The sequence below is a fragment of the Lytechinus variegatus genome, chromosome 6 (assembly GCF_018143015.1).
Source record: "Lytechinus variegatus isolate NC3 chromosome 6, Lvar_3.0, whole genome shotgun sequence".
Classification (NCBI taxonomy): Eukaryota; Metazoa; Echinodermata; class Echinoidea; order Temnopleuroida; family Toxopneustidae; genus Lytechinus; species Lytechinus variegatus.
The window spans coordinates 5,689,499-5,714,963 of record NC_054745.1 but is presented as its reverse complement, the minus strand read 5'-3'; the positions used below and the strand labels follow the sequence as shown (position 1 = coordinate 5,714,963).

The 25,465-nt window shown below is 36.2% G+C and overlaps 1 protein-coding gene across 2 annotated transcripts; it reads left to right on the top strand.

The window, feature by feature from the left end:
* Positions 1-1,728: 1,728 nt before the first annotated feature.
* LOC121416908 lies at positions 1,729-22,620 on the top strand. Of its 2 annotated transcripts, XM_041610435.1 has the most exons (7): positions 1,729-2,054; positions 9,935-10,240; positions 11,080-12,647; positions 13,985-14,180; positions 16,880-17,201; positions 20,679-20,778; positions 22,450-22,620. In XM_041610435.1, exons 2-7 carry the CDS (start codon positions 9,937-9,939, stop codon positions 22,498-22,500), a joined length of 2,541 nt encoding a protein of 846 aa, XP_041466369.1. In that variant the 5' UTR covers positions 1,729-2,054; positions 9,935-9,936; the 3' UTR covers positions 22,501-22,620. The 2 variants fall into 2 exon arrangements, with proteins under 2 accessions (XP_041466369.1, XP_041466368.1); XM_041610434.1 differs by lacking the exons at positions 16,880-17,201; positions 20,679-20,778; positions 22,450-22,620 and adding an exon at positions 16,699-16,772 and having other exon boundaries at positions 13,985-14,508.
* The last annotated feature ends 2,845 nt before the right edge of the window (positions 22,621-25,465 follow it).

Sequence of the window (25,465 nt, the reverse complement as noted above, 5' to 3'; positions counted from 1 at the left end):
TTATTGGAGCTTATTTTGTATTATTCTAATTCAAAAATATCGAAATCAGACTTTCTTTCGCTCAGACTTCCTTCACCAGGAAATTGATCCACACGGTACTGCACTTAATTCGATAAGGACCTGGTAAGAGTTCCTTGAAACACAGAAGCGGACGTCTAACTAAGCGTGCTGCATTTTGATGTAGATAACTTAAAGACCCTTGATAAAGGGTTGTTATGTGCTACTGAAACTATTTTAATTCAGATGACATTGGAATAAATCAATTAATTTATTGTTGTTTGTCCTATTGATCAATTTGTTTGACTTTACTCCTCCTAACTTGATTATATCCAGGTGATACGTCATCCCCTTGTACCCCCCCCTCGTGGGGCACTCTGTATAAAATGTACGATCGAGCCGCAGTCAAGACCCCTATTTTCAAATTTTCGTTCCAGAGCGTCACCAATTTAGAAAGCCAAAGAAACTAATTTTTCTTGTTCCAAATAATGACCAATTTCAAACATATTCACGCTGCGAAACAAGGAAATTGTGCCGTTCCAGAGCATTGTGCTTTGAGCAATCTTTGATCCTAAAGCAGTTCTCGAGACCCCATTTTCGGATCAAATATTAGTTCCAGAGCCCCCTATTTTCGTTTTTGGTGCGGCACATAGGGATCATTTTACAATTCTAGTGCCCCCCCCCCTCCCCGCGGGCTTGTTTCAGTAGTTTTCACGTTTAAACTTCACATCTGAACCGGTGTGAAAAGTTAAATTGACTTCTTGTCATAAAAATCACATAATGGTTAGTTTCGGTCATGTTTGCTCATTTGGTTTACGTAGCAGACGATGCAGCCTGCTAGTTTATACTATATGTACGCAGACCCTATTGCTAATCAAAATATATTCCGGACTCGATACTACTAATGTATGCCCTCTCAAACTGTAGGTATATTATAGATATCAGTAGACAAAGCTTTATAGTACAAGAACATTGTTATTTTTAACATTGATTGTGTTAGTTAATTTTGTTTGGATTGTATTAATTGTTCCGAATGAAAGGGGTCTAGACACGGAAACTATCATACGTTAGTCACGTGACGTTGTACACTAAAATGTGCCATGTTCTGCCTGCTCGATCTCAAAGTTTGGGGGAAAAAATGAGATGTAACCATTATACCAGTCATAAAGTATCATACATCAACACGTAGGTAATCTATTTAGCGTTCGGATGACAATCAATCTCGACCCTTTTGACCTTTACGGATATTTCAGTGGGAAAACAAAGATGCAAGTGTCTCGAAAATATGGGTGGTTTCGGAACGTTTGCAAGAGCAAGAGTTGTGAACATAGACAATTTGAAATGAACAGCAAGGCGTAAAAAGTGAATTCATTGTATTAATATTTACATCAAATAAATGGAATTGGATACAATTTTTACACTATTATTAATATGGTGTGAGATTACTAATATTTATAAGATACATGTAATCCCGGACTTTTGCAATATTACGCCCGTGAAAACGACCGTTCCCTGTGTTGAAGCTGTGTGTGTGGACTATCGGACACTCAGGTGCACGCAACTAACCATTATGCTTTCTATAAAGTCACTAACCTCATCCTCAAACATTATTTTGCACACGTCACCCATTTATGGATATTCCTCGTCGTCTGTATCATCCAATCAGAAAAGAGGAGCGGTGATCCCAAAATATTCATAACTGGGTTCCAAAATCTTCATTATTTCCTCAGGCAAAATAGCTAAACCGAGTAAAACTTGTGTCGCTGACAACTGACGAATATGTTAGCAGTTTTGAATGCTTTTCTTGCATGACTTCGCATCTTATATTCCAATTAATAGCAAAATACCATACTACCTACATATATCGTATGTAGCCATAGCTGTGAAATGTAAAGGACTTCCATTCATGAACTTCTATAATCTGCTGTAAGACATGTGCAGAATTTCTATCGCCTAAAACAGACGTCGTTGTTCATCTCTTTAGGGGAAGATGCAATATCATTGACATTCAGGAGACAGACGAGATTGATCTTCTAGTCCTGCCTTACAATTTACAAGTGAGTATGACTATTCAGAATATCAACGGTTGAATAGGATGCTGCACTCTGCATGTATGACAAGATTCGCTTTTAGCAGCCTTCTTCGTTACCAACCTGTTTGTATGATTATCTTGATTGATTATACATAGACATTTCCTTGTTTTATTGATTCTAAATGTATCACGATGTACGGAACAAGCATAATATTGTACATGGTTTTTGGAAATGGAAATAAATTGATGGAATGAAAACAAAAAACAAGGTGGTTTACGGACCACGAGTCTCGCCTGATATCGCGATCGCTAAAGTATGAAAGATTAATAAAATTAATGAATAAGATATTTTGAGTGTCAAATAAATTGACGAAAAAATAAGGAAATTGGAGCAATCTGAAGAAAAACTTGACCCTCTACCCCTATTATTAACAAAAGATCATACATGTATGTAGCTACTGTCAACATGATTGATACAGGAGTAAAGAAATGAGAGCAATTTGAACAAAAAACATGACATTTCCACCCCTAAATGACCTTTGACCCCATCACCTTCATGGACACACATGCGGAATTCCCCAATGATCATTATAATAAAGTGTCGACATATTTGATGCACAAATACATAAATAAGAGCAAATTGAACAAAAACTTTAAAACATATAGTCTAACAATTTGACCCCTATGATTATGTTTTTGGACCCATCACCCCCATGAACACATTGTGATATACTCTAGGATCATATGCACCAAGTGTTAACATACTCATCATAATTGATTCAGAAATGAAGAGCTCACTTGCAAAAGAGGCTAGGTCCATTTTTCATCAAATTTGATTTTTTGATCTCGATGTATAGATTTTTAGTAGCTCTATAAGATGGTACCAAAGAAAAGTCGAAATTCCTATTTAAAAGTGTTCCAAAATGGCAAAGAAAAATCACTTTTTTCAAAAGGGGTTAGGTCCATTTCAGTTTAGTTGCAAAAGGGGTTAGATCCACACCGATTTTTTTTTGGAAAAGAATATTTAAAAAATATATATAGGAAGATTTCTTTTATTCCCAATTTTATGTTGTCATTGCATGGAATCATGAAAATTTAGTTTCGCATAAGTATATGCAATATAGGAGAAAAAAAATGATTTTCTTGGATTGGACCTAGCCCCTTTTGCAAACAAACTCTTCTGAAGAGCTCATTTGTCAAAAGGGGTTAGGTCCATTGTTCATATATTTTACTGTTCTCTGTCTCAAAACCTCTAAATCTTTAGTCGCTCCGATGAAAACAAAGAGAATTTGAAACTCACATGAAAACGTGAATAAAAGTGGCAAAGAAAAATCACCTTTTTAAATCAAAATAGATTGGATTCATTTCAGTTTAGTTGCAAAAGGGGTTAGGTCCACAATGATGATTTTTAAAAGAATATATAGAAAAAAATTGAAGACAGGTAGATTTCTTTTATACCCAATTTTATGTTCACATGATAGGGTAGTACATCATGACAATTTAGTTTTTCATTAAAGAATATCGCAGTAAGTGAGAATAAAAAAAGGTTTTTCTCAGAATGTTTAAAAGAGGACCTAACACCTTTTGCAACTAAACTCTTCAAATAAAGAAAGGAGAGGAAGTTGAACAAAAACTTTTATATTTTTGGAACAGACATGACCTTATATCATTTGACCTTTCATGCGTTGTATTACCCTACATTACCGTTGACTCCATCACCCTCATGGATTCACATGTGGTATTACCAAATGAACCATAAGTACCAAGTATAAACTTAATTAATGCAGAAATAAAGGCACGAAAGCAAGGTGATGAACATTTTTAATATTTTGGAACAGACTAACGGACCGACAGACTAACAGACCCAGAGGCGTGGATCGGGGGGGGGGGGGGGGCGACCGCCCCACCAATGAAAATATTGGGGGTGGCAGACATATTGTTTTGCCCCCCCCCCCAATAATTCCGCATGTGCAGAAATAAAATAAAATTGTAATGTTACACAAAAATCAGCAAGCGAGATTGAAATACACAACTCGTTCTTTATTCAAAATCGCGCTCAAAATGTCCGCTTTTTGGATTGGAGTATAATAAATTTCAGCTTCGCGCTCGCATCATTTCTGTCGCAAAAACCAATATTTTTATGATTAACTAGGTGGGTAGAATGTCCCAGGTTCAGTACTAAACCTCAAAAGAACTCTCGCTTCGATTTTCAATATTGAGTTGGTTGGATTGGATATATATCTTGGTCTTTTTGAAAAACGTCCATTAAACTTTCATTTTTTTTCAGATCGAAATATCAAAATTTTCAGCTCGAGCGTCACACTCGCATCTATTATTGTTTTAGATACCTATCTCAATGATAAGTACCAAAAATGCTTAGAATATCAAGCTTTCAATATAAAGAAATTTATTCTTTTCTCACATTGTCTGTGTATATATATCCTCATGTGTTACTACAAACAGTCCTCAACAGGTTCCCTTTTTTTCGGTTTTCAGGTCAGTAAATAATATATATATATATATATATATATATATATATATATATATATATATATATATATATATATATATATATATATATATATATATATATATATATATATATATATATTATATCACATGTATATGTATAATATATTTATGTATATATTTTTTTTTTCGGCATCACCAATTTTTCCAAAGGGTAGATAGCTCTGGGGAACCTTGATTTAAGCTACGCCTACCATTGTTCTCTTCATTCATTTCTATAATTTATTTATGTATAATATATCTGAAAAATAGGTCGACACCCCTGAACAGACCGACAGGAACAGCGATTACTAAGTCTCTACCGAACTTCTTTCAGGCGAGACAAAATTGAGGTAAAAGCGGGAGATATCCCAGTTATGAAGAGAAGAAACTGATGAAGAGGCTTGAAATTATATTATTTTCGGATGAGAGGATTTTTAATACATTGCTGCAGTGTAACGGAAATGACGGTTCTGTATGGATTAAACATCGGAACTGGTCTGAGGAATGATTATCTTAGAAATCGGTAAATAACAATTTGAGGAAATACTGTTTCGGAGCTGGGACTGCCCTTTTTACTCCGGAGTCTGTCCCCTTACGCCATTGCAAACAAATACATAGGGATTGTTTGATTTCATATATATCTTAAATTATGATGATGTGTCTAATTGGAAACATGCTACCACATTACAATTGATGTATATGTAAAACAATGATATATCAAATTGTAACTGCCTTATCACAAATTTTCATTACATGATTGCATATGTATGCTGTTATTGCTTCAAGTTGAGTTGAATTTATCTCAAACCGAATTAATAAAAAATGAGGAAAATGGCAAATATCAAGCATTTTTATTGTATTTCTTATTACAATAAAAATACACGCTCAATTCTGCAATAATTCGGATTTATAATAACAATTCAAATTCAACAAATCACTTTGAATTAACAATTCTGAATTCAATAAACAATGATAAATGCAATCCTCATTGATAATTCTAAAAAAAAACTAAAAAATCAAAAGGGATGGTCTCCCGGCTGAAAATATTTATATCCAAATAAATATAGTAGAATTCACAGAGCAATATGCTGAAAATGTCATCAAAATTTGATGACAAGTAACGAAGTTATTGAATTATTATGTTTATCAATATTTTGTGAAAACAGTTATATGCATATCGTCATAAATATTCATTAAATTTGCTGATGATGTCACTTCGCCACTTTTCTTTTTCTTATGTTATTACATGAAATCATAATATTTCATACATGTGTAAATGATGTGTCTCCATTATGAAATAAGTCGCGGCGATAAATAACCAATAATCATTAGTTCTTGGTAGAAATTTTTGAATAAACCTAATTTCGTATAATAAAATAAAAAAAAAACAAGTGGGGATATGTCATCATCAGCTCACCTAATGAATATTCATAAAGTCATGCCTACAACTGTTTCACCGGAATAATGAGATTTTTTATATGTAATAATTTCGTTATTTGTTGTCCGCTTTATACAACATGGGGTATAGGATACCGCAGAGTTGATAATAACGCCATTGATTGATGCCCAAGTAAAAGGTCGTCTTGTTCTAAAGAAGGACTAAGCAATGTTTAGTTGAACAAGTGGAATGCCTCTTGCCGTCTCACCTGCATCACGCAGTTCAATGTAGCAGCAGTGCTGACTTTGAAAACTACTCTAACTCGCACAAGATGTTCAGTGATACATGGTTACTATTATGTCCACTTTTTATGAACTAGACCAATAAACTTACAGAGATATGATGGTTATTCAACAGAAAAAACCCAACATGGTCAAATTTCATTGACCTTAGATGACCTTTGACCTTGATCATGTGACCTGAAACTCGCACAGGATGTTTATTGATACTTGATTACTCTTATGTCCAAGTTTCATGAATCAGATCCATAAACTCTCAAAGTAATGATGGTAATTCAACAGATACACCCAATTCGGCCAATGTTCATTGACCTTTGACCTTGGTCATGTGACCTGAAATGCGCACAGGATGTTCAGTGATGCTTGATTACTCTAATGTCCAAGTTTCATGAATCAGATCCATAAACTTTCAAAGTTATGATGGTAATTCAACAGATACCCCCAATTCGGCCAAAGTTCATTGACCCTAAATGACCTTTGACCTTAATCATGAGACCTGAAACTTGCACAAAATGTTTAGTGATGCTTGATTACTATTATGTCCAAGTTTCATGAATCAGATCCATAAACTTTCAAAGTTATGATGGGAATTCAACAGATACCCCCAGTTTGGCCAAAGTTCATTAACCCTAAATTACCTTTGACCTTGGCCATGTGACATAAAACTCATGCAGGATGTTCAGTGATACTTGATTAACCTTATGTCTAAGTTTCATGAACTAGGTTCATATACTTTCTAAGTCATGACGTCATTTCAAAAACTTAACCTCAGGTTAAGATTTTGATGTTGATTCCTCCAACCTGGTCTAAGTTCATTGACCCTAAATGACATTTGACCTTGGTCATGTGACATGAAACTCTCAAAGGATGTTCAGTAATACGTGATAAACTATATGGCCAAGTTTAATGAGCTAGGTCCATATACTTTAAGTTATGATGTCATTTCAAAAACTTAACCTCAGGTTAAGATTTGATGTTGACGCCGCCGCCGCCACCGTCGCCGCCGTCGCCGTCGGAAAAGCGGCGCCTATAGTCTCACTCTGCTATGCAGGTGAGACAATAAAATGAATGAATTGGGGTTTTAGCCATTAGATATGATTATTCCATAATCGACGATAATATAATTACACAGAACGTCAACATGCATAGGTGATTTTTCAAGTGAATATAAAAATGAATCAAAGCAATATTACTACAATTCATTGTAGAAATAACTATACAAAGCAAAGTTAAATAAGATAGGGCATGGTACTTTTCCTGTAGCGTTCTGTGCGACACATAGCGGGCCTGTAATTTTCACTGTTTCTGAGGGCTCTAAATTAAGACTGGGTTTTTTTCTTCGGGGGGGGGGGGGGGGGGGGGGCGGGGGGTAGCCAATGTGGGAGGAACTTTTCAAGCGATAGTCCAAAATTTTAAACATATATTGACACGTCTGTCATAGAAAGTTGTAAGACCAGAGGATGAGAGTGCACTATCATATGAATTATAATATTGACAAAAAGTAATATGCAGTGCTCTTTTCTGGATGGATTCAATATGCCTTGATTCATTTGCTGTCAGGGTCGAGTTCCACAAAGGGGCATAGTACTCTAGTATGGGTCGTAGATATAACGCAAAATTGTTAGTAGGCCATTTTTAGAGAGGCAGAACTTTTTCAAGCTTCGATTTATTATTTTTTTTTTACTTGCTCTAAAAACAATGTCAGTGACATGAAGACTCCACTTCAAGTCATTTTGGATTGAGACTCCCAACAGTTTCACATGACTGCCGTTTTCAATTACTTGACCAGAGATGCTAACTGGTCGAGGCAGTGGGGGATTTCTACTAAAAGACCCTTGAAGTGTTTGACATTTAGTAGAGTTTAGCTTCATATTAAAATTTCTACATTTGACACCGTAGACCACATCCTACTTATTAACACTCTGACTAGTTTAGGTGTTCAGGGCAAGGCCCTACAATGGCTGAAATCTTATCTCTCATTCCATTCACAGTCAGTCCTCATAAATGGTGTTACCTCTTCATCTAGGCCACTGGTCTGCGGCGTCCCCCAGGGCTCTGTTGGAGGGCCCACTTTGTTTTCCATTTATTTGACAGGGCTTCAAGATATTTTTAGACGTCACTCTGTTCACTATCATTTATATGCAGATGATATTCAGATTTTTGTATCGTTTTCACCCGATCAAACTAGTGCCACACAAGCCCTGTGTAATCTTGAAAGATGTATAATGGACATTGACACTTGGTTGAAGTCAAACTCGTTACTTTTGAACCATAGTAAATGTGAGTTTTTAGTTTTTGGCTCAAAGTTTCAACTTAACAAATTCAACATTGATTCCATTTCTATCTCAGGCAATGACATCCCCTTGTCAAAATCATGTCGCAATCTTGGAGTTATTTTTGATGCTCACATGTCCATGTCCAAACAAATTACAAACATTTGCAGATCAGTTCGTTATCAATTGCGCAATATTGGCTTCATAAGAAAATATCTCACTCGCTCAGCAACAGAGAAACTGGTACATTCACTAATTTCTTCACGATTCGATTTTGGTAATAGCCTCTTTTACAACTTACCAGATTCTCAACTTGGAAAATTGCAAAGGTTGCAAAATGCAGCTGCGCGTATTGTAACTCTATCTAGCAAGAAAAATATTAACCGTGCTTTACCAAACTGTGTTGGTGTGTAAAACGAAGAGTACATAACACCACGAATGTATCACTATGAGGAGGGTTTTCGGCTGAAAGTATTATACAAGTAAGTTTTGTCCCTGGAAGAGTTGTGGCTATAGCCCTTATTTGATTTAGCAACCTTTATTTTGTTTACATTTAAGCCGGAAGTCATGTCATTTTCATGCAATGGAAGGGGAATCGTCCTCGCCGTGCAAAAGCGAACGGCAATGTACATCCATGCGGTGCGCTACGATGACTGTGCGGTATAAACATGACTATTTTTAATAGGTTTTTGGGTGTTGTGTCAAGTTAAATGGGCTCTGACATAAAAACGGAGAGCGAAATTTGGTATCGACTTAAAACTTTGACATCGGAGAAAAAGATGCTTATAGAATTCAAATCCACGGAAATCCAAGCAAATCTAGACGATTCTATTGTAATTGCAAAAAACATGGATTTTTCAGCCTATTTCGAGGAAAAATCATCCTAGAAACCTCTTAAATGATGATATGTCAGGATTATGTGGGGGCCATTTCAGATTCCTACATGAAAAACCTCCTGTGAAATGGCCTGTTTTTCAACCAGGATGTCATATACGCGACATTTCGCAAAATGTCACTTTTTACGATTTGAGGTAGGAATTTAACAACCCTGATGCAAATTCCCGAATGAAAAATTTAGCTGAAGTATTCTCAAAGTGTTGTCTTTCAACTGGGCATGACAAACATTAAAAATCTGAAATTGACCATAATGACTTTTGGCGCACTTTTGTTTCGCCCCGCCCACTGTGCGGCGCATCTTCGACTCCCGTTTATGTTCTGTATTATCATCAATCTGTTTAAGAAATTACACCTCTTAATTCTCAACAGGTGTAAAAATCCCCTTTCTCTAGAAATTATAGACGTTGATTTATTTTCATATGGAAGTATCCAATAACGAAACGAACGAGCCAATTAATAATGCCTTTATAAGATTTTGAAAAAAATCCTAATATCTAAATTTCCGTAATACATTATACTTTTTTTCAAAATATTTATTCAATTACAGCGATGGCAACAAAAGAATGTATTACCGATGATCTTCTCTGTGAGCTAGCTGAAGACATCGAGACGGGTGAACAGATGGAGATCTTAGGACGAACGCTTGGATTCAAACCTGCAGCCATCAATAGATACGCAGAGACTAACAGACTAGAAGGACGGGTCACGTGCAAGGGAACACGTGACATGCTGTTTGACTGGAGACAGACTGTGGAGCCATCCAATCAACATCCTAGGCTGAAGCAAGCTCTCAATGATGCTAATCTAATCATGCTTGCTGAAACTTATATTAAGGAGTCCCAAAGTGCCGAAGGTGAGTCTATTATTAGTACTGTACAACTTTTTTCTTTAGATTTTTTTGGGGGAACGTTTTCTTCTAAAGGGCAGTTAAATCATGAAAGCTTAGATATATTCAAACTCGGGACTTTTCAAGCATGCATGCATCGTCACTTCACTTCTTTTAAATTCACCCTCCCGCCTGCTTTTCCTCCCCTCAACTTCATTCTTCATTTTAAATTCCTATTCGTAAATGAAGTTGGGATAGACATATGTTTCCATAATTGCATCATTAAAAACTACACGTTCTGGTATTTTACGCCATTCAGTCGGGACAATATGATCTGATGTAGATCACCATTATACTATCTGTATCAGAGAATAGAAGCAGTCTGAACTGCATGTGTAACAAGCTTGATATTTTTGTGGAACAACAATATTGCACTACTGCTCGTATTCCACTTTAACCCAATACACTTGGAGTAGCGGACTCTAATGAAGTAAAAGTCTAGACTACAATCATGAAAGTCGAGTATTGCTTCACTCCAAAACAGATTTACACAATTACTGATTGTATTAGTAACATAAAGTGATTGTTTTCCATTAAGATGTAGTGAAATTATATAATCTGGTGATTTACGTCATTCTATCAGCGGGTTTTGTTATCATCGAATACAAAAGAATAACAATGAATTCAAATGAGTAAAGATGTGTCTTAGTCTCTTATAAACAACCAACTAAAAAACAAATGGTCCTTTGTAAGTACTGGTATGACGTAACAATGTCACAAGCATTACGAGGGAGAAAGGCTGTGAAATAATGTACTGACTTCCATTCGGTACCGATTTCTTAAGAAATATGTTTATATCATTTCAGATATCTACTGCCAGAATATCTCGGAATCCTTAACTGTTCGGCAATGCAGAGAAAAGTTAGAGAACAGATACCTTAATGACTTGTGTAGAATTCAAATGAAACCCTGGGATAAAACTGACTATGCTGAGTTCAAGAACATGCACACGACTGTCACTCTGGTGAAAAAGGATGCGAATGGTCAAGATTTGGCGAAGAAAGTGGAGCTTGAGGGGTCTGTTTCCGAAATATTTTCAACGAAGGTTAATGATGCACTGCCAGTTCGAATCCTTATTTCTGCTCCTGCTGGAAGAGGGAAGACCACCGCTGTTGCTAAAATGGCATATGACTGGGTTAAGAAAAAAGGCGGATCAGCATTAGAACACCTTCCACTTTTATTCGTCGTGAAACTCCGTAAGACGAGTCATCATACATCGATTGGAGAAGCCATCATATCTGAGCTATTGAGTGACGTCGATGATCTGACACCAGAGGGTCTGGAGAGTTTCATCAGAAGGAATCAAACAATGTGCCACATTATTCTTGATGGGCTTGATGAGTATGCAGGAATATCTTCATCAAACAATATCGTCAGTATCATTCGCTGGAAAGAATTCCCAGAATGTCGAGTTCTTATTACCACACGACCTTACCTGGAGAACTACTTCAATGAAGGCGAACTCCTAAAGGTGTACACCAAAATGTGGATTGAAGGCTTCTCAGAGGAAAGCTCACGAAAATACATCGACAAATTCTTTACTCTACGCCCCGAGAAAACACAAAATTTAAAGAAGTATCTCAGTGATCAGCCACTAATTGGTGAGCTCGTCAAATCACCTTTATTCTGTCTCATGGTTTGTCACTTATGGAGCGAAGGTATTTTAGATACTAAAACTACGACTCAGACCGAACTATTGGACAGTGTTAACATTTTCTTGATGCACCATGCTAATAGACGGTCACAATCTGAAAGAGGAATTACAGAGGAAGATCTCAATTTACTTATTCAGAAACTGGGTAAGGTTGCCCTAGCTGGTCTTCTAGACGACTCTAAAAAGCTTGTATTCACGCGACACGATTTTCGAAGAGTTCCTTATATTGTTGATAGGGCATGCGAGATTGGGATATTATCCAAAACGACTATTACAGCATCGAAGCTCCCACGGACCCACAAGCCAACTTCAATTGCCATCGAGTTTTATCACAAGCTTGTCCAAGAACATTCAGCCGGGAAATACATTGCTGCTAAATCAAAAAGACGTATGTTAACATGCAGGACCCCTTACTTGGACAGAGTACTGCACAAAATAACAGAACATATAGGGGAATATGAAAATCTCATCCGATTTACGGCTGGGACGGATAACAATTTGGGTGTGCAAATAATGGGGGCGCTCTTGGAAAACGAACATTTGGACGAAAGTGAGCGATATCGCATTCTCTTAGACTGTTCATCAGAAACAGCAGGTAATGAAGGAAATGTTAAGTCATTGATAAGCAAATGTGTTAACGCCACGGCCATGCTTCTGAAGTCACCAACTCTATACACTGTGGTTGGGATGCAAAACCTTCCAGATGAGTTGAAAAGACAGGTATGAATATGTATGCAACTACAACCATTACATTCATATAAACACGCCACGTACAAGCACTTTTTACCATCATTTACCCATGTCGGAATGCATGAATCTCCTCCTATTTCAACAAATTACTCTGTTCGTTTTAGATATACAACCTTTTGACTAATTCGTTGAGGTTCTGTTTGTTCTTTCAAAGCGTCAAACACAATGTTCTTGACATATTTTCCACACACAAAAAAAGAAACCCTGGTAACAGGTTATGCTTGTCTGAAAACTACAAATAAAATCAAAGAAACAAGTTAATCAATGTTTGTGAAAAAAATGAAACAGTAGAATGTTGATATCACTAATGATGTTGACACCTCCCATATGAAATGTGCCAAACAAGTGTGATGTCACATTTTTACAAATCCCTAATTCCTTTTCTAAAATGAGACGTTTCATAAAATCGGTCTGCAGACCAGAGTTTGTTTTTTTTTTTTTCATTATGGGAGGGCATGCAGCATAGAGCATATAACTACAAGGTGTATGCACTATCATTTGAATCAGAAAATGCACGTTTTGGGTGTATGTAAGCGCACAAAGCAAGCAAAGTGGAGAGTGACATTACAAAATTGTGTTGCATTACCAATCTATATTATCATTATCATTATTCTTGATATTATTACTACTATCAAAATTACTTGGCTGATTATAAAACAAATCAAATATATACTTCAACTCCAAAAATACAAATTATTGCTAATAATAATTTGACAATAATAATTAGACGCACGATTTACCTGGATGAGCTACCTGGTTTTCGGCAAAGTAAACCAAATAACCATATTGCTCGAAGTGTTCTAGGCATTCGCCGCGGAAACCAAAAAAAAAAAAAAAAAAATAAGGGAGGGGGGTCAACCTGAAAGTTTTTGATGGACACATGAAAATAAAATTTGACAAGCAAAAAAAATGTCATCAACCTAAATTTAAGGGGGGGACAATAGACATTTTAAGGGGGGTCCGCTAGAATTTAGGGGGGGGGGAAGCAGGAAACAAAATTGACAAGCACAAAAAAAATATCAACTAATAATTTAGGGGGGGGGGGGGCGTCCCCCCACCTCAATCCCCGTCCCCCCGCTTCCGCCGCCTATGGTTCTAGGCCACCCCCTATTTATGTTTACCAAAGGTGAATCCTATAGTATTTTCATTTGACATAATGCACACCACATCCATTCAAAACTAAATATATGAAAACCAAAAGTTAAATTATTCGAAATCTCAAAACAGGAAATTCATAGTAGTCAAATATCAATACATACACTGCATCAATTTATCTCCCTCTCCTCTCTCTCACTTCTCATAACCAGGTCAAGAAAGTAAAGTTCATTGGTTCTACTTTCTCCGGCGATCTTACATGCCGATTATGGTCCTGCCTCAGAACATATACTTCGTTACGCACTCTCATCATCTCAGATTTTTCTCTCAGTTTCCCTTCATCTCCACCTGAGCTACCATCTGTCACGAAGCTATCAGTCGAGAAAGTGACGTCACAAAGCTACGAAGGTTTGATCTCATCGCTTCCTGACCTGGTAAATATAGATATAACTTTCGATAATGCAGAGGGAGACATATCCCGGTTTACGGCTGGTCTTCGTCAGACAGGAGAACAGGATCACACACACATCATTCTTCGCGCTCCGTCATCACTCCCATCAGAGAGGAGACATGTATCGAGAGAGACAATGAGGGGACTGGGTCTGCTGATCAGACAACGTTTCAAGAACCTGAAGTGGATTGGTTTATCTGGAATTATCGGTTTGAACGAAGAAGATCTTGTCGAACTCCTTGAGTCATCGACATCTTTGGCATCATTGGCTCATCTGAATCTAGAGTGAGTTATTTTCTGAAATAGAACAATGTTTATATCTTGAAGATTCCAACTGTTTATATACGGAATATCAGGGAAAAGGGTGTTCATGGGAACATTTAAGACATGGAAGATATAATTTAATCCACCCTTCTAACCACAACATCAAAAGCAAGCCCCCCTAAAAATAACAAATCTGCCGGTGTAACAATTTATTCAAGTTGAAATCAAGCATGGGATATAGCTAGGGTTGTTAGGAATAAGGATCTCGAAAATTAAAAATATCCGTGACTTCATAGCTGAATGAGCACAACACAAACTGAAAATGACGCATTAAAAAAAGCCAAATCTGTGCTTTATTGACTTTCTGGAGAAGGGACTCTTCGACGACCGCTTCATGGTCTGTCCCTCACCTGACCAGTCTCCCGGTATATCCCTCGCAGCTTTTTGATGGCATTCGGGCTGACACCCATCCTTCGAGTCACCCCTTTTACAGAGGTTCCAGCCTCCAACAAGCCAATTGCAATTGCCCCCTCCTGATCAGACCTATAGGCCCATGCTTAGTGCAATGGAAGTGTTATGTTTGGTGTAAAAGACTGTATGTTGGTAAGGAGTTTTATTGGTTGTATAGGTGTATATTTCATTGTTGTTACCACATTATTGTTATAAATGTCTGTTATAGTTGTTCATAATCTTAGGAATGCCTACTAAATGTAACACCCCATGAATGGATTCCTGACTAAGCGTGACTTTGAGAGAAAGGGATGTGACAAGATGGAACATGGTGCAACCTTGGCAATGCTTTTGAACTGCATTCCACTTCATGTGTGATCACATTGAAAATGATCTGAAATGAATTTAAATCATCCTTGCGAACTTGAACATTACTCATATTGTCTTTAATTTCTGATTCTTAAGCCGTGAAAGCGATCATTACAGTAATTTTCACAAAACACATAAAAACGCAGATTTTTTGTCTTGGAATTTTTTTTATTCATGTTGTTCTTATTCAGCCTTTAAGTCATGGAGGTCGCTAATTTCGATAAACCACTTTCTAACGCACTAGTTATATCCCATGCTTGGTTTCAACTTGATTGATTTGTTACACTGGACGGTTTGATGTGGTTCTTTAGGGGGAACTTACCTTTGATGTTGTGTTTATTTAACAATACAATTAGCAACATTCATTTGCAGGTCCTCAGAATAGCTCGATACCATCATTGCTGTCTTAGTTGTCATAAGCCAGGAGTGACATTCATTAAAAGACAATGTATGAAGTTTTGAAAAAAACAACATTAGCCCCTCCCCCCCCCCTTTGTTCTAATTATGAAATCATGCTAATATTCAGGATTTTGCTTCCGAAGTCATGCACTTGCTGCCTAAAATGTATGAAAACAAAACGTGCTACATGTAGATGTTTGTACATTTTCGACATCAAGACCAAGGTCAATATGATGATTCCGACGGCACAAGTTCCCACTTAAATAACGTATAAATATTTCCCTGATAATTTTCCATTTTCTCTATTATCTGGATTGAATAGATCTCATAACAGTTGGTCTTTTAACTTCTATAAAAGTTCTAGCGTTCAGGTGAGTATTTTATCGATGCTCTATCATTCGAAAATTGCCTTTGCACTCGAATGATATTTATAACAACCAGATAGCAGGTTGGTTTAATGCCAACTTACCAAATGGAAGATTTCTAAACAAATATTTATATGTTCAATTTCTTAACCGAAGATTTGTAGGTTCGTTTGTTTATCAACGTAAATTTTTTTTCTGAATTAATCTCGTACTTATGCCCACTAATGCTGTTAGTCTTGACTAACTGCATTAATGGGCATAAGTACGGGATTAATTCTGTTCTTTAATGTATTCGGGATTAATGTACGGGATTAATTCGGTTATTTAATGTATTCGGGATTAATGTACGGGATTAATTCGGTTATTTAATGTATTTGCAATAGATGCACAAGCACTGCATCTGTTCTATTGTTTTACACTGGGCAATGATATGTTCGAGTGTCTAAATGTTCAACATAATCATTGTTGATTTTGGGGTCATCGCCGTAATGTTCCTTTTCTTTTGAAATATCTGCAGTATTTTCATTAAAAACATAAAAGGTGTGAAGAATCAGTCCATTCTCAAAATCATTCTATGAATCAAAAATGTTTTTTACAACATAATTCTTTTCAGTGTATTTTCTTTTAGGTAACCAAATGCCATCTGTCTCCTGAAATGACTACTAGAATGTGGTCTTGTCTCAGATCCTTCACCTCACTGAAACATCTTACCATCTCAGACTCATCTTTCGGCTTCTCCCTATCTCCTCCTGAGCTACCATCCATCACAGAGTTATCAGCTATCAGAGTGACGTCACAATGCTATGAAGGTCTGGTCTCATCTCTCCCTGGTTTGATACATATCGATATCACTATCGATGATGCAGATGGAGACATAGCCCATATCGCTACTGGTCTTCGTCGGACAGGAGGTCAGAAGCTCATATACATCGCCCTTCGCGTTCTGTTATCACTCCCATCAGAGAAGAGTCATGTATCTAGAGAGACAATGAGAGGACTGGGTCTGCTGATCAAGGAACATACCAAGAACCTGAAGCAGCTCTGGCTGGAAAGGGTGAAGTGCACAGACGAGGATGACTTGGTTTACCTCATTGATTGCTGCAGATATCTGGAGACGATGGAGTACGTAGGGTATGTTTTGGCTTAAAACACCTACAGTAATCCAAAGAAATGGTTGAAGTCATATACAATGTTCATTGTTCACGTACTTTATATCGTTGGCCATAATTTACATAGGTGGTTTTAAAGACCGTCGGTCGACCACATGGTGTATGTAGATTTTCTGTATAAATTACGCCTATTTACCGCGTATATTAAGCAAATATATCAGGGGTGGTATTCTGAGACCCATTTTATCTCAGATAAAATAAAATATTTTATCTCCGTTGAAAAAATCTCTCTGAGTTGGTATTCTTAAAACAATTTTATCTTCATTTTATCTCTGTAAGACACACCTATTTTTAAATCAATATCCAATTAGAAACGCGCTTTTATAGCTCTCTCACATCACTCAACCAATGGAAATCCATTCAGCCAGGTGTGGCAAAGGAGTGGGATTGCGTCTATTTATTGACTTCAAATACGCTTGCACAATACGCTTGCACGTCTTACAGAGATTTCTCTTTCAAAAATGACAATACTCTAATCTTTTTTTCGAAGTCTACATCGCATCTTTTCAAGCATCATTTCAAAGACAATATAAGTCAATAAAAGTCTTATGAAATACTCTCTGATTGTACAGGAATAACGTTGAGGTGTTATTCTCAATAAATATGTAATTTTTCATCATTTTTATGTCAACATTTGGATTTAATTCACGTAGAAATAATGATGAAATCAACGTCGCGGAGATAAATTAACCCCTACTCTCTTTTAAGTTTATTCTATTTTTTCTTCAAAGTAACATGGGCGCAAGCACATTATCCGCGTTGCAATGGCCAGATACGCGATGAGTATGTCTACGCAGGCATTGTTCTGTTGCGTATCATCTGTAGATACGCAAGATAAGATTAAAAATTTTATCTGAGAGATAAAATGTCATCTCAGAATAACAATTTCATTTTAAGAGATAAAATAAAATATTTTAAAGATAAAATGACCTCAGAATACCGCCCTAGGCTATTAGATACCGTGTTTACACTTAATCGGCTCGCGGTTCTGAACCTCGAGCCGATGCAGCATTGGCTTTTTCATAGCGTGTAAACGCGATTAACTTGCATCAGCTCGCGTTCAGAACCGGCAGTTTGCACCACCAAAGTAGTAGGTTCTGAACCGAGAGCCGATGCCGATCGGCTTTTTTACTACGTGTAAACAGAAAGCCGATTGTACATCGGCAATTGGTGCGCATTTCATTTACTTTACAATTGTGACGTAATTGTAAGCGCACGGATCCAGCGTTGTCTTTATTATGACGTACACTGTATATTGTTGGTGTGCGTATTATCATTTCAGCTTTTTGCATCGGCTCGCGGTTCTGAACCAAAAGCAGATTAAGTGTAAACACGGTAAGAGAGTACAATTTTCTATCCGAGATTGGTCTGCAATTACTATTTTTCCCGAGGGGCGAAGCCCCAAGGGGAAAATAGATATAACGCCAGTCCAACCGAGGATTAATAATTCCCACTATGCTTTCGAAGGTAACGCCTGAAGTGACTGGCGCGCCCAAGAGATTACCTTTATTTCCAGTTTTTCTTAAATAGTGACGTCAGAATAATTGGTATAGCGAAACATATATCGAGGTCTGACGTAACGCAACATCATGGTAAGAATCTATTTGGTCACATGATGCTATTTGACCCAATTACTAAACAGGACTCAATCTATGTAGGATATAATTTGAAAATGCCCATCGCTGCTGCGGGCTTTTTTTTTGTCACAGTTCTCCAATTTGACGCCTGTTGCCATGGTTGAATACGCTAATATATTCATGATTCCACTGTTTGAAGTGTGGACTAATTCATTTAAAAAAAGTATTACTCATGAATAAATTAGCGTATGCAATATGTGATGTCAGGTATGTTTGTCTAAATATTCTGTAGACTGTTTCCCTGTTAGAATTATCGTTGTACAGTGATATTACAGGTCCCTGAATGTGACAATATGTCCCACTCTAAATAAAACTAGCGCACACATTGCTGATAGTGATACTTAAACTCTTACCAATTATACGAATTAGTAGACCGTTTTCGTTCAAAGTATCTGAATATAAAAACGGCCAAAGTCTATTTTTGGGGCGAAATTGAGTGAAATATGGAAAATTGTTCCTCATAAAATGACTCATCTTGTGTAATTACTGACAAATATGAAATTATCCAGAAATGCCTTTCAAAATCTGGTATGAGTGTAAGAAAAGCCCAAGTCCAAGACTTGGGCTTTTCTTACATTCATATCATAGCGCCCTCTCTCACTACTTCTACAACTTACTATAGTCTACCATATATGAATGCAAGAATGACCAAAGTCCATATGATTCTAAAAACGACTCAAGTCCATCAGACAAGATGCTCCACCCACAAGTAACATGAGTATTAATGTTCATTAAAAATGTACACTTAGATTTTTTTTATGATGTTCTCTGATGTCTTTTGGACAAAAAAATATATATTTTAGTTCCCAAATAAAAAAATATCCAATTTTTTCTCGATTTTCTGGAAATGACCTCCTATTTACTTGGGCCCTTTTTATATTCATATACTCAAGTGCAATGGCAGATTAATACCATTCATTATTTGCTAAATGAAGCTCATTGACAATTCGTAATACTCGATGTGTTTAGTATATTCGATTCCAAAATTTTCTCCCATTTATTTATGAATAATTTTCATATAATATTTTTAAAGTGTACTTTTCGTAATCAAATCATTAAAGTATGACTTAAAAACTATTTTAAAGGTTAAATTGATAATGCCATAGGTATTTCATTAACATTTTGATTTTACGAAAGCGATCTCACAATCAGAATTTCCCCTTCTTGGATATCGAGCTCCTTCTCTCGGTGCCGTTTTCAAATTTCTTTGAAAACGGCACTGAGTGCCACCCCTATCATTTCGAGAAATAAAACGATGAATCCATAAAACATCAACATATCACATGCTTTACAATGGCATTGCATTAAAGATATTAAAAGTATTGTTTTATTTGTTGCATTGGTCATCAAATTATATTAAATCTATTAAAACTCGACTTTTTTTTTGGGGGGGGGGGGTTGGTTGGGGAAATTCACCAGTACGCATGTTCATCATATCAAGAAAGATTTTATGTAGGCAAAGTTCACATATAATTCCGTAGTTTGTCAGTTTCAATTTGAAATTATATTTGTAGAAACATGATCTTGATATCTGTTTTTGCAAACTCTCATATATTCCAATAATATGCAATGCGGTAAATCCGTAGAGAATGATGTTTTTTATTCTTTTGTATTATAAAGTATGAATTTCCATTTTCGAAGATATAGAGTAAACAAACATTCTCTTATCCTTTCAAAACATTCCATTATTACTAGCGAATCCACCTGAACAATAAAATATACATACAAGTCAAGCAAACACTTTGATGTACTTTCCTCATCTTGATTATGATTTCTTAACCCAATGACTTTCATGAATATAGGATCTGGCACTGTGGGACGATGTCGAATGGCAGGCTGCATTCTCACCTCAAAGGCCTTGACACTAAATCATCCAACGATTTCCGCGTGTATCTTCGGAATGTAAGTCAGTGCTCTGCATCTACATTTATCGACGGTAAAGCATATTCTTGTCAGGATAACCCCCGGGGGGCACTTCCATTGATGAGTGGATACCATGCGTGAAAAGCAGCAGAAACAAGTATTGTCCATGTTCTGAAAATGTACCCCTTGATAAGTATTTGCACGTGAATCCCTACCCTTAACATGTATTGGAAATAAAAGGGCACCTTTGACAAGAATTCCCTGAATTGACCCCCTAAACAAGTACAACGATATTTTAATTGTTACTTTAGTACCACCACACACATATCGCTCAATGAATCGGACCCTAAACAGTAAGCATGTATAGCGTTGGGGCAAAAAGTACATCCTGTATGAATTGTACCTATTTTAGTATTTTTATACCCACGCAAATTAAACCGAAAACACATATTTTTCCTAGCAGAATATATACCCATTTTCATTATTTTAGTGTTTTGATGGTTTATTATCGGATGGTGTAATACCACACTGCAAAACTCTGGCGTTGATTTAACACCAGCCCGGAATCTGTATATGTCCACACCAGAGAAGCGTTAAATAACACCAGATAGGTGTTTATACAACACCAATTGGTTTTAAAACAGCATCGGTTTGATTCCAAACTGGACGGTGTTGTTTCAATAATTTTCTGGTGTGGACATATATTTACACACAACAAAGAAGTCAGTCCCTCAAAAAAAAACATCCATAATTTCCGAACCAATGCGAGTTTCCAATATATTTTCACATTAGCGTGTAGGTAATTTTATAAACTACCCTCTGAGTAAATGTCATGGACGTATTTCATGTCATACTTCAGTGAGTACCGCCAGAAGGCAAAATTGTCAATTTTCAAAAGTCACAAGCCAAATGTCATGATTTTGATTCCACTTTATTGGAACGATTTCCACAATCTCATCATAAGAAAATAGCCAGAAGGCTTGTAAAAGGTACTTTCTAAACGACAATACAAAGTTTTTGCTTAATTCCACGGTTGAATAAACACAAGTTAAAATTGTATATGATTGGATTTTTTACAAAATTTATATCGATAAAAATTATCGAATGTGATCGAATATCGTATATTCATCGTTTCACGGATCAATGAACATTTAATGAAAGCAAAACATACGAGTTTCAATTATGATAGGCAAGTATTGTTTCATTTTGGTAACTGAAATGATATTTCCGAAACTTTTTTGTTATGTTCATGACCAATTAACATGCTTCAATTATTAAAATGCGTTTAATTAATGATTCACGCCTAAATGAACATGTGGAATGCGATTAGCTCCTTTTTACGGAAAAAATTGGAAAAAATGCGATTGCTAACTATGGATATTTGTCCCAAACCTCCTTGAATCGTTCATTTGATTTGATTTTTTATGAAAATCGCGATGTCTAATGCTTCAGTGAGCACACAATATTTTAAAATTATGCAAATGAGAAGAAAGCTTAAAGACTTGGCCCTTCTCTTTGCCATATCGAATGATTATTTTGGTGTTCGCGCCTTTTTGATAGTGTTAATCTAAAGCTATGTGCGAAGTTTTATGAAAAAAATGTTGGCAGAAGTAGCAAAGCCGTCCATGAAACAAACCCTCATTTCATTTTTGTTAAAATCGTAAATTACTTAGCTAGGTGGCATTTATATTGTTTTGTTTTTCGTTTCAGAATGATGACTCTTTTGATACTACAATCTACTCCCTTACCCACATAGATTGAGCGATTAGCGTGAGATTGAAGCTATATTCTACGTGTTCTATTAGCGTTTATATGACACCTAAATAGATCCTTGTGATTTGAATGGTTGTTTGATATCGTTCATTCAGCCCATTTTGCAATGACGTTATCAACCGTGCAATTTTGGATCCATTCATTGTGCAATTTTTCATACGATTTCGTCAAAGATCACATGACTTTATTGATTAAAATAATTTATTGAAAATAGATGAAATGCTTGGATATCAAAAGAAAAACAATAGAGAGAATGCTACATGTATGTTTATACTCTTTCATAATTAAGGCGTTTTGGGAGGCTAGACTGCATTTTTGCATTTCATTTTAATCATTATTACCCACAATGCAGTTTTTGATTTTCTGGCAATGAACTGGCCGAAATTATGGTTAGTCTTATTTCAGGCCATTTAACTTTTAATTGAGCTGGGCAAGTACCTGATTAACATTTCAAGTCTTAATGTACTCTTAATTTTGACTAATGTCAGTGAATTAAAGCAAAATCTATCGAGGGATTGATTTGTAATGATTTTTTGATGAGCAATGATATAACACGTGAGTGAATGGGGGTCTGTAATACTCATGTAAGCCCTACTCAACACCGGACCTTTATATGTTTAATATGTTTAAATCCAAGTTTGTAAAGATGTAAGCATACGTAATGCCTGTAACATGCATTATTCGTGTTATGTATAATTGTGAAACTGGTGTAAATGTTCTCAATTTTAAACTCTCATTTCATTTTATTTTATTTATTAAACTCGTTTCCTAAAGGCCCTATCACTATTTTGGCTACCCGGAGGTCGCCCAAATGGACAGTATCTCGCACACATGTTTCACACAGAAGCGCATTCAAGTCTGGAGCCCATCTTACAAAGAGTTACGATTCATCTAATCAATCGTAACTCTATTGAAATCCATCAGTGTCATAAAAATTTCCACAGGAAATTTGCACAATGTCCTTTGTAAACAGGAAGAAGCACAGTGAATAAAAAAAAAAAAAAAATGCATGTATTGAAGCAGCTCAAATGTTGCTTCCATCTAGGTTTTGGTTGGATAAAAGTTATTAAAATTGGCTTCAACAACTCACAGTATATACCCCATAGTACTTCTTTTAAAACTGAGTTTTGATCAAGATATTATGCATATTTTTTTTTTCTTTAATAGAAATTTTTTTTATATCGAATCATATGTTACAACTGTGAAATACACCTGATTTTATCTAAATATGCATTACATGAATATTTTGTAATAAAGTGAGCCGCCTTTAAAACTATCAGGAAAGGTTCGGTAGTGTGTGAGTCATTACCATTTCAACATGTAAGAAAAATTAGATTTGTTCAAAAGAAAACCAGACTTGTGAACACAGTATTGTTTTGTAGGCAATGATAATAATTTGTATACTATAAATATTTTATAATGTCAAAAGATCTGTTGAAATCAAATTGATTTACTAACATGTAATTGCATTTTTAGATTATGCGAAAGATTTTCGACTTCTTTATAGTAATAAGATGTCTGATGCCTAGTTTTTTTTAGTTCAGTGATTGCTTGATTTTAACTATGAACCGACAATATATCAATCGACACCGACCTGATCTTGATATAACGAGCGCATGGGCGTTTGATATGCAAAACATTGAGATAAATTATCGCCTCAAAACATAGATGACGATGATGAATTAGGTCGACATTGGGACATCGTATTCATTTTAGTTGTGGATGATTTTGATAATGGCAATTCTGACTTATTTTGAATAAAAATCAACTGATGGTTAGGCCCACGGAAAATATAAGATTTCGTTTTCTTGCGAAATGGTCGTTGAATAGTTTGGAAATGTGGTAGAGCATTTCGTGTAAATGGTGTAGGATTCCGAAAACCTTAGCTCCAGTGTTTTACTTTAAAAATTGTTCACAGCATTTCTTCATGACTAGAGCTATTATTCTCATTATTTGTCCGATTTTTTCTCAAACTCAAAGGTTTCATTCCTCTTTAACTGAAACCGAAGTTATTGCGTTTACAGAAAAGTTAACGGACAAGCAGACAGACGGATACCAGGCATGATACCATAATGCGTCGCGTCTAGGACGGGCATATAAAAAGGAGAATGTCATCCTTCCCTCTCCCAAAGAGACATCTCAACTTGCGGAGAGCAATTCCAGGAATAAAATTTTACAATAAAATACATCTAATTACATCATTATAAAGGGGATCTAACTTTTATGTATTTAAGGATTTATGAAAGGCCACCTTACCCTCTCCAGTTAGAAAGAAATCATCTACTAATTCTGCAAATCCAGCGTCTTCCAGTGCCTTGATTATATCAGGTATTTGGTTTGCTCTCCTTGTCTTTCTTTTCCAGTCGAAGAGCATGCAGGTGGTTCCTTCGGAACTGTCATTTCGTTTATTTGTACTGACGTCGGACCCCTTGAATCCCAGTTTCAACCCGAACTTAAATACATTCTTATGGTCACCCACCGCCTCTGCTAGGTCGATGAGTTTTTCCTCTGTTAAGGTCTCCGGCCGTCATGGTACTTGGTGATTTTTACCTGATTTTTTCAATTAAAAGCAGATAAAAAGAGAAAGTTTCAACCCGAACTTAAATACATTCTTATGGTCACCCACTGCCTCTGCTAGGTCGATGAGTTTTTCCTCTGTTAAGGTCTCCGTCATGGTACTTGGTGATGTTTACCTGATTTTTTCAATTAAAAGCAGATAAAAAGAGAAAAATGCACGATAATATGGGTGAGAAATTAAATGAAACTTTCAAATTCTTCTCCGGTCACTCTGCATGTTGTCTGAATGCTCTTGCAAAACCATATAAGGCCACTTGAATGTGGATTACCCCAAGGCTCTGTCGGGGGACTTGTTCTGTTTTCCAGTAGTTCGAGTGCCAAACATATTTCCAGGTGACGTACAGATAACATTCTACAACTGTTACTACTTCTACCA

Bases quoted from the DNA above. Each gene is read 5' to 3' on its own strand.
- LOC121416908 (XM_041610435.1), top strand. From the start codon at position 9,937: ATGGCAACAAAAGAATGTATTACCGATGATCTTCTCTGTGAGCTAGCT. The intron at 17,202-20,678 runs GTATGTTTTGGC...TCATGAATATAG, and splicing joins GAGACGATGGAGTACGTAGG to GATCTGGCACTGTGGGACGA. The intron at 20,779-22,449 runs GTAAGTCAGTGC...TTTTCGTTTCAG, and splicing joins TCCGCGTGTATCTTCGGAAT to AATGATGACTCTTTTGATAC.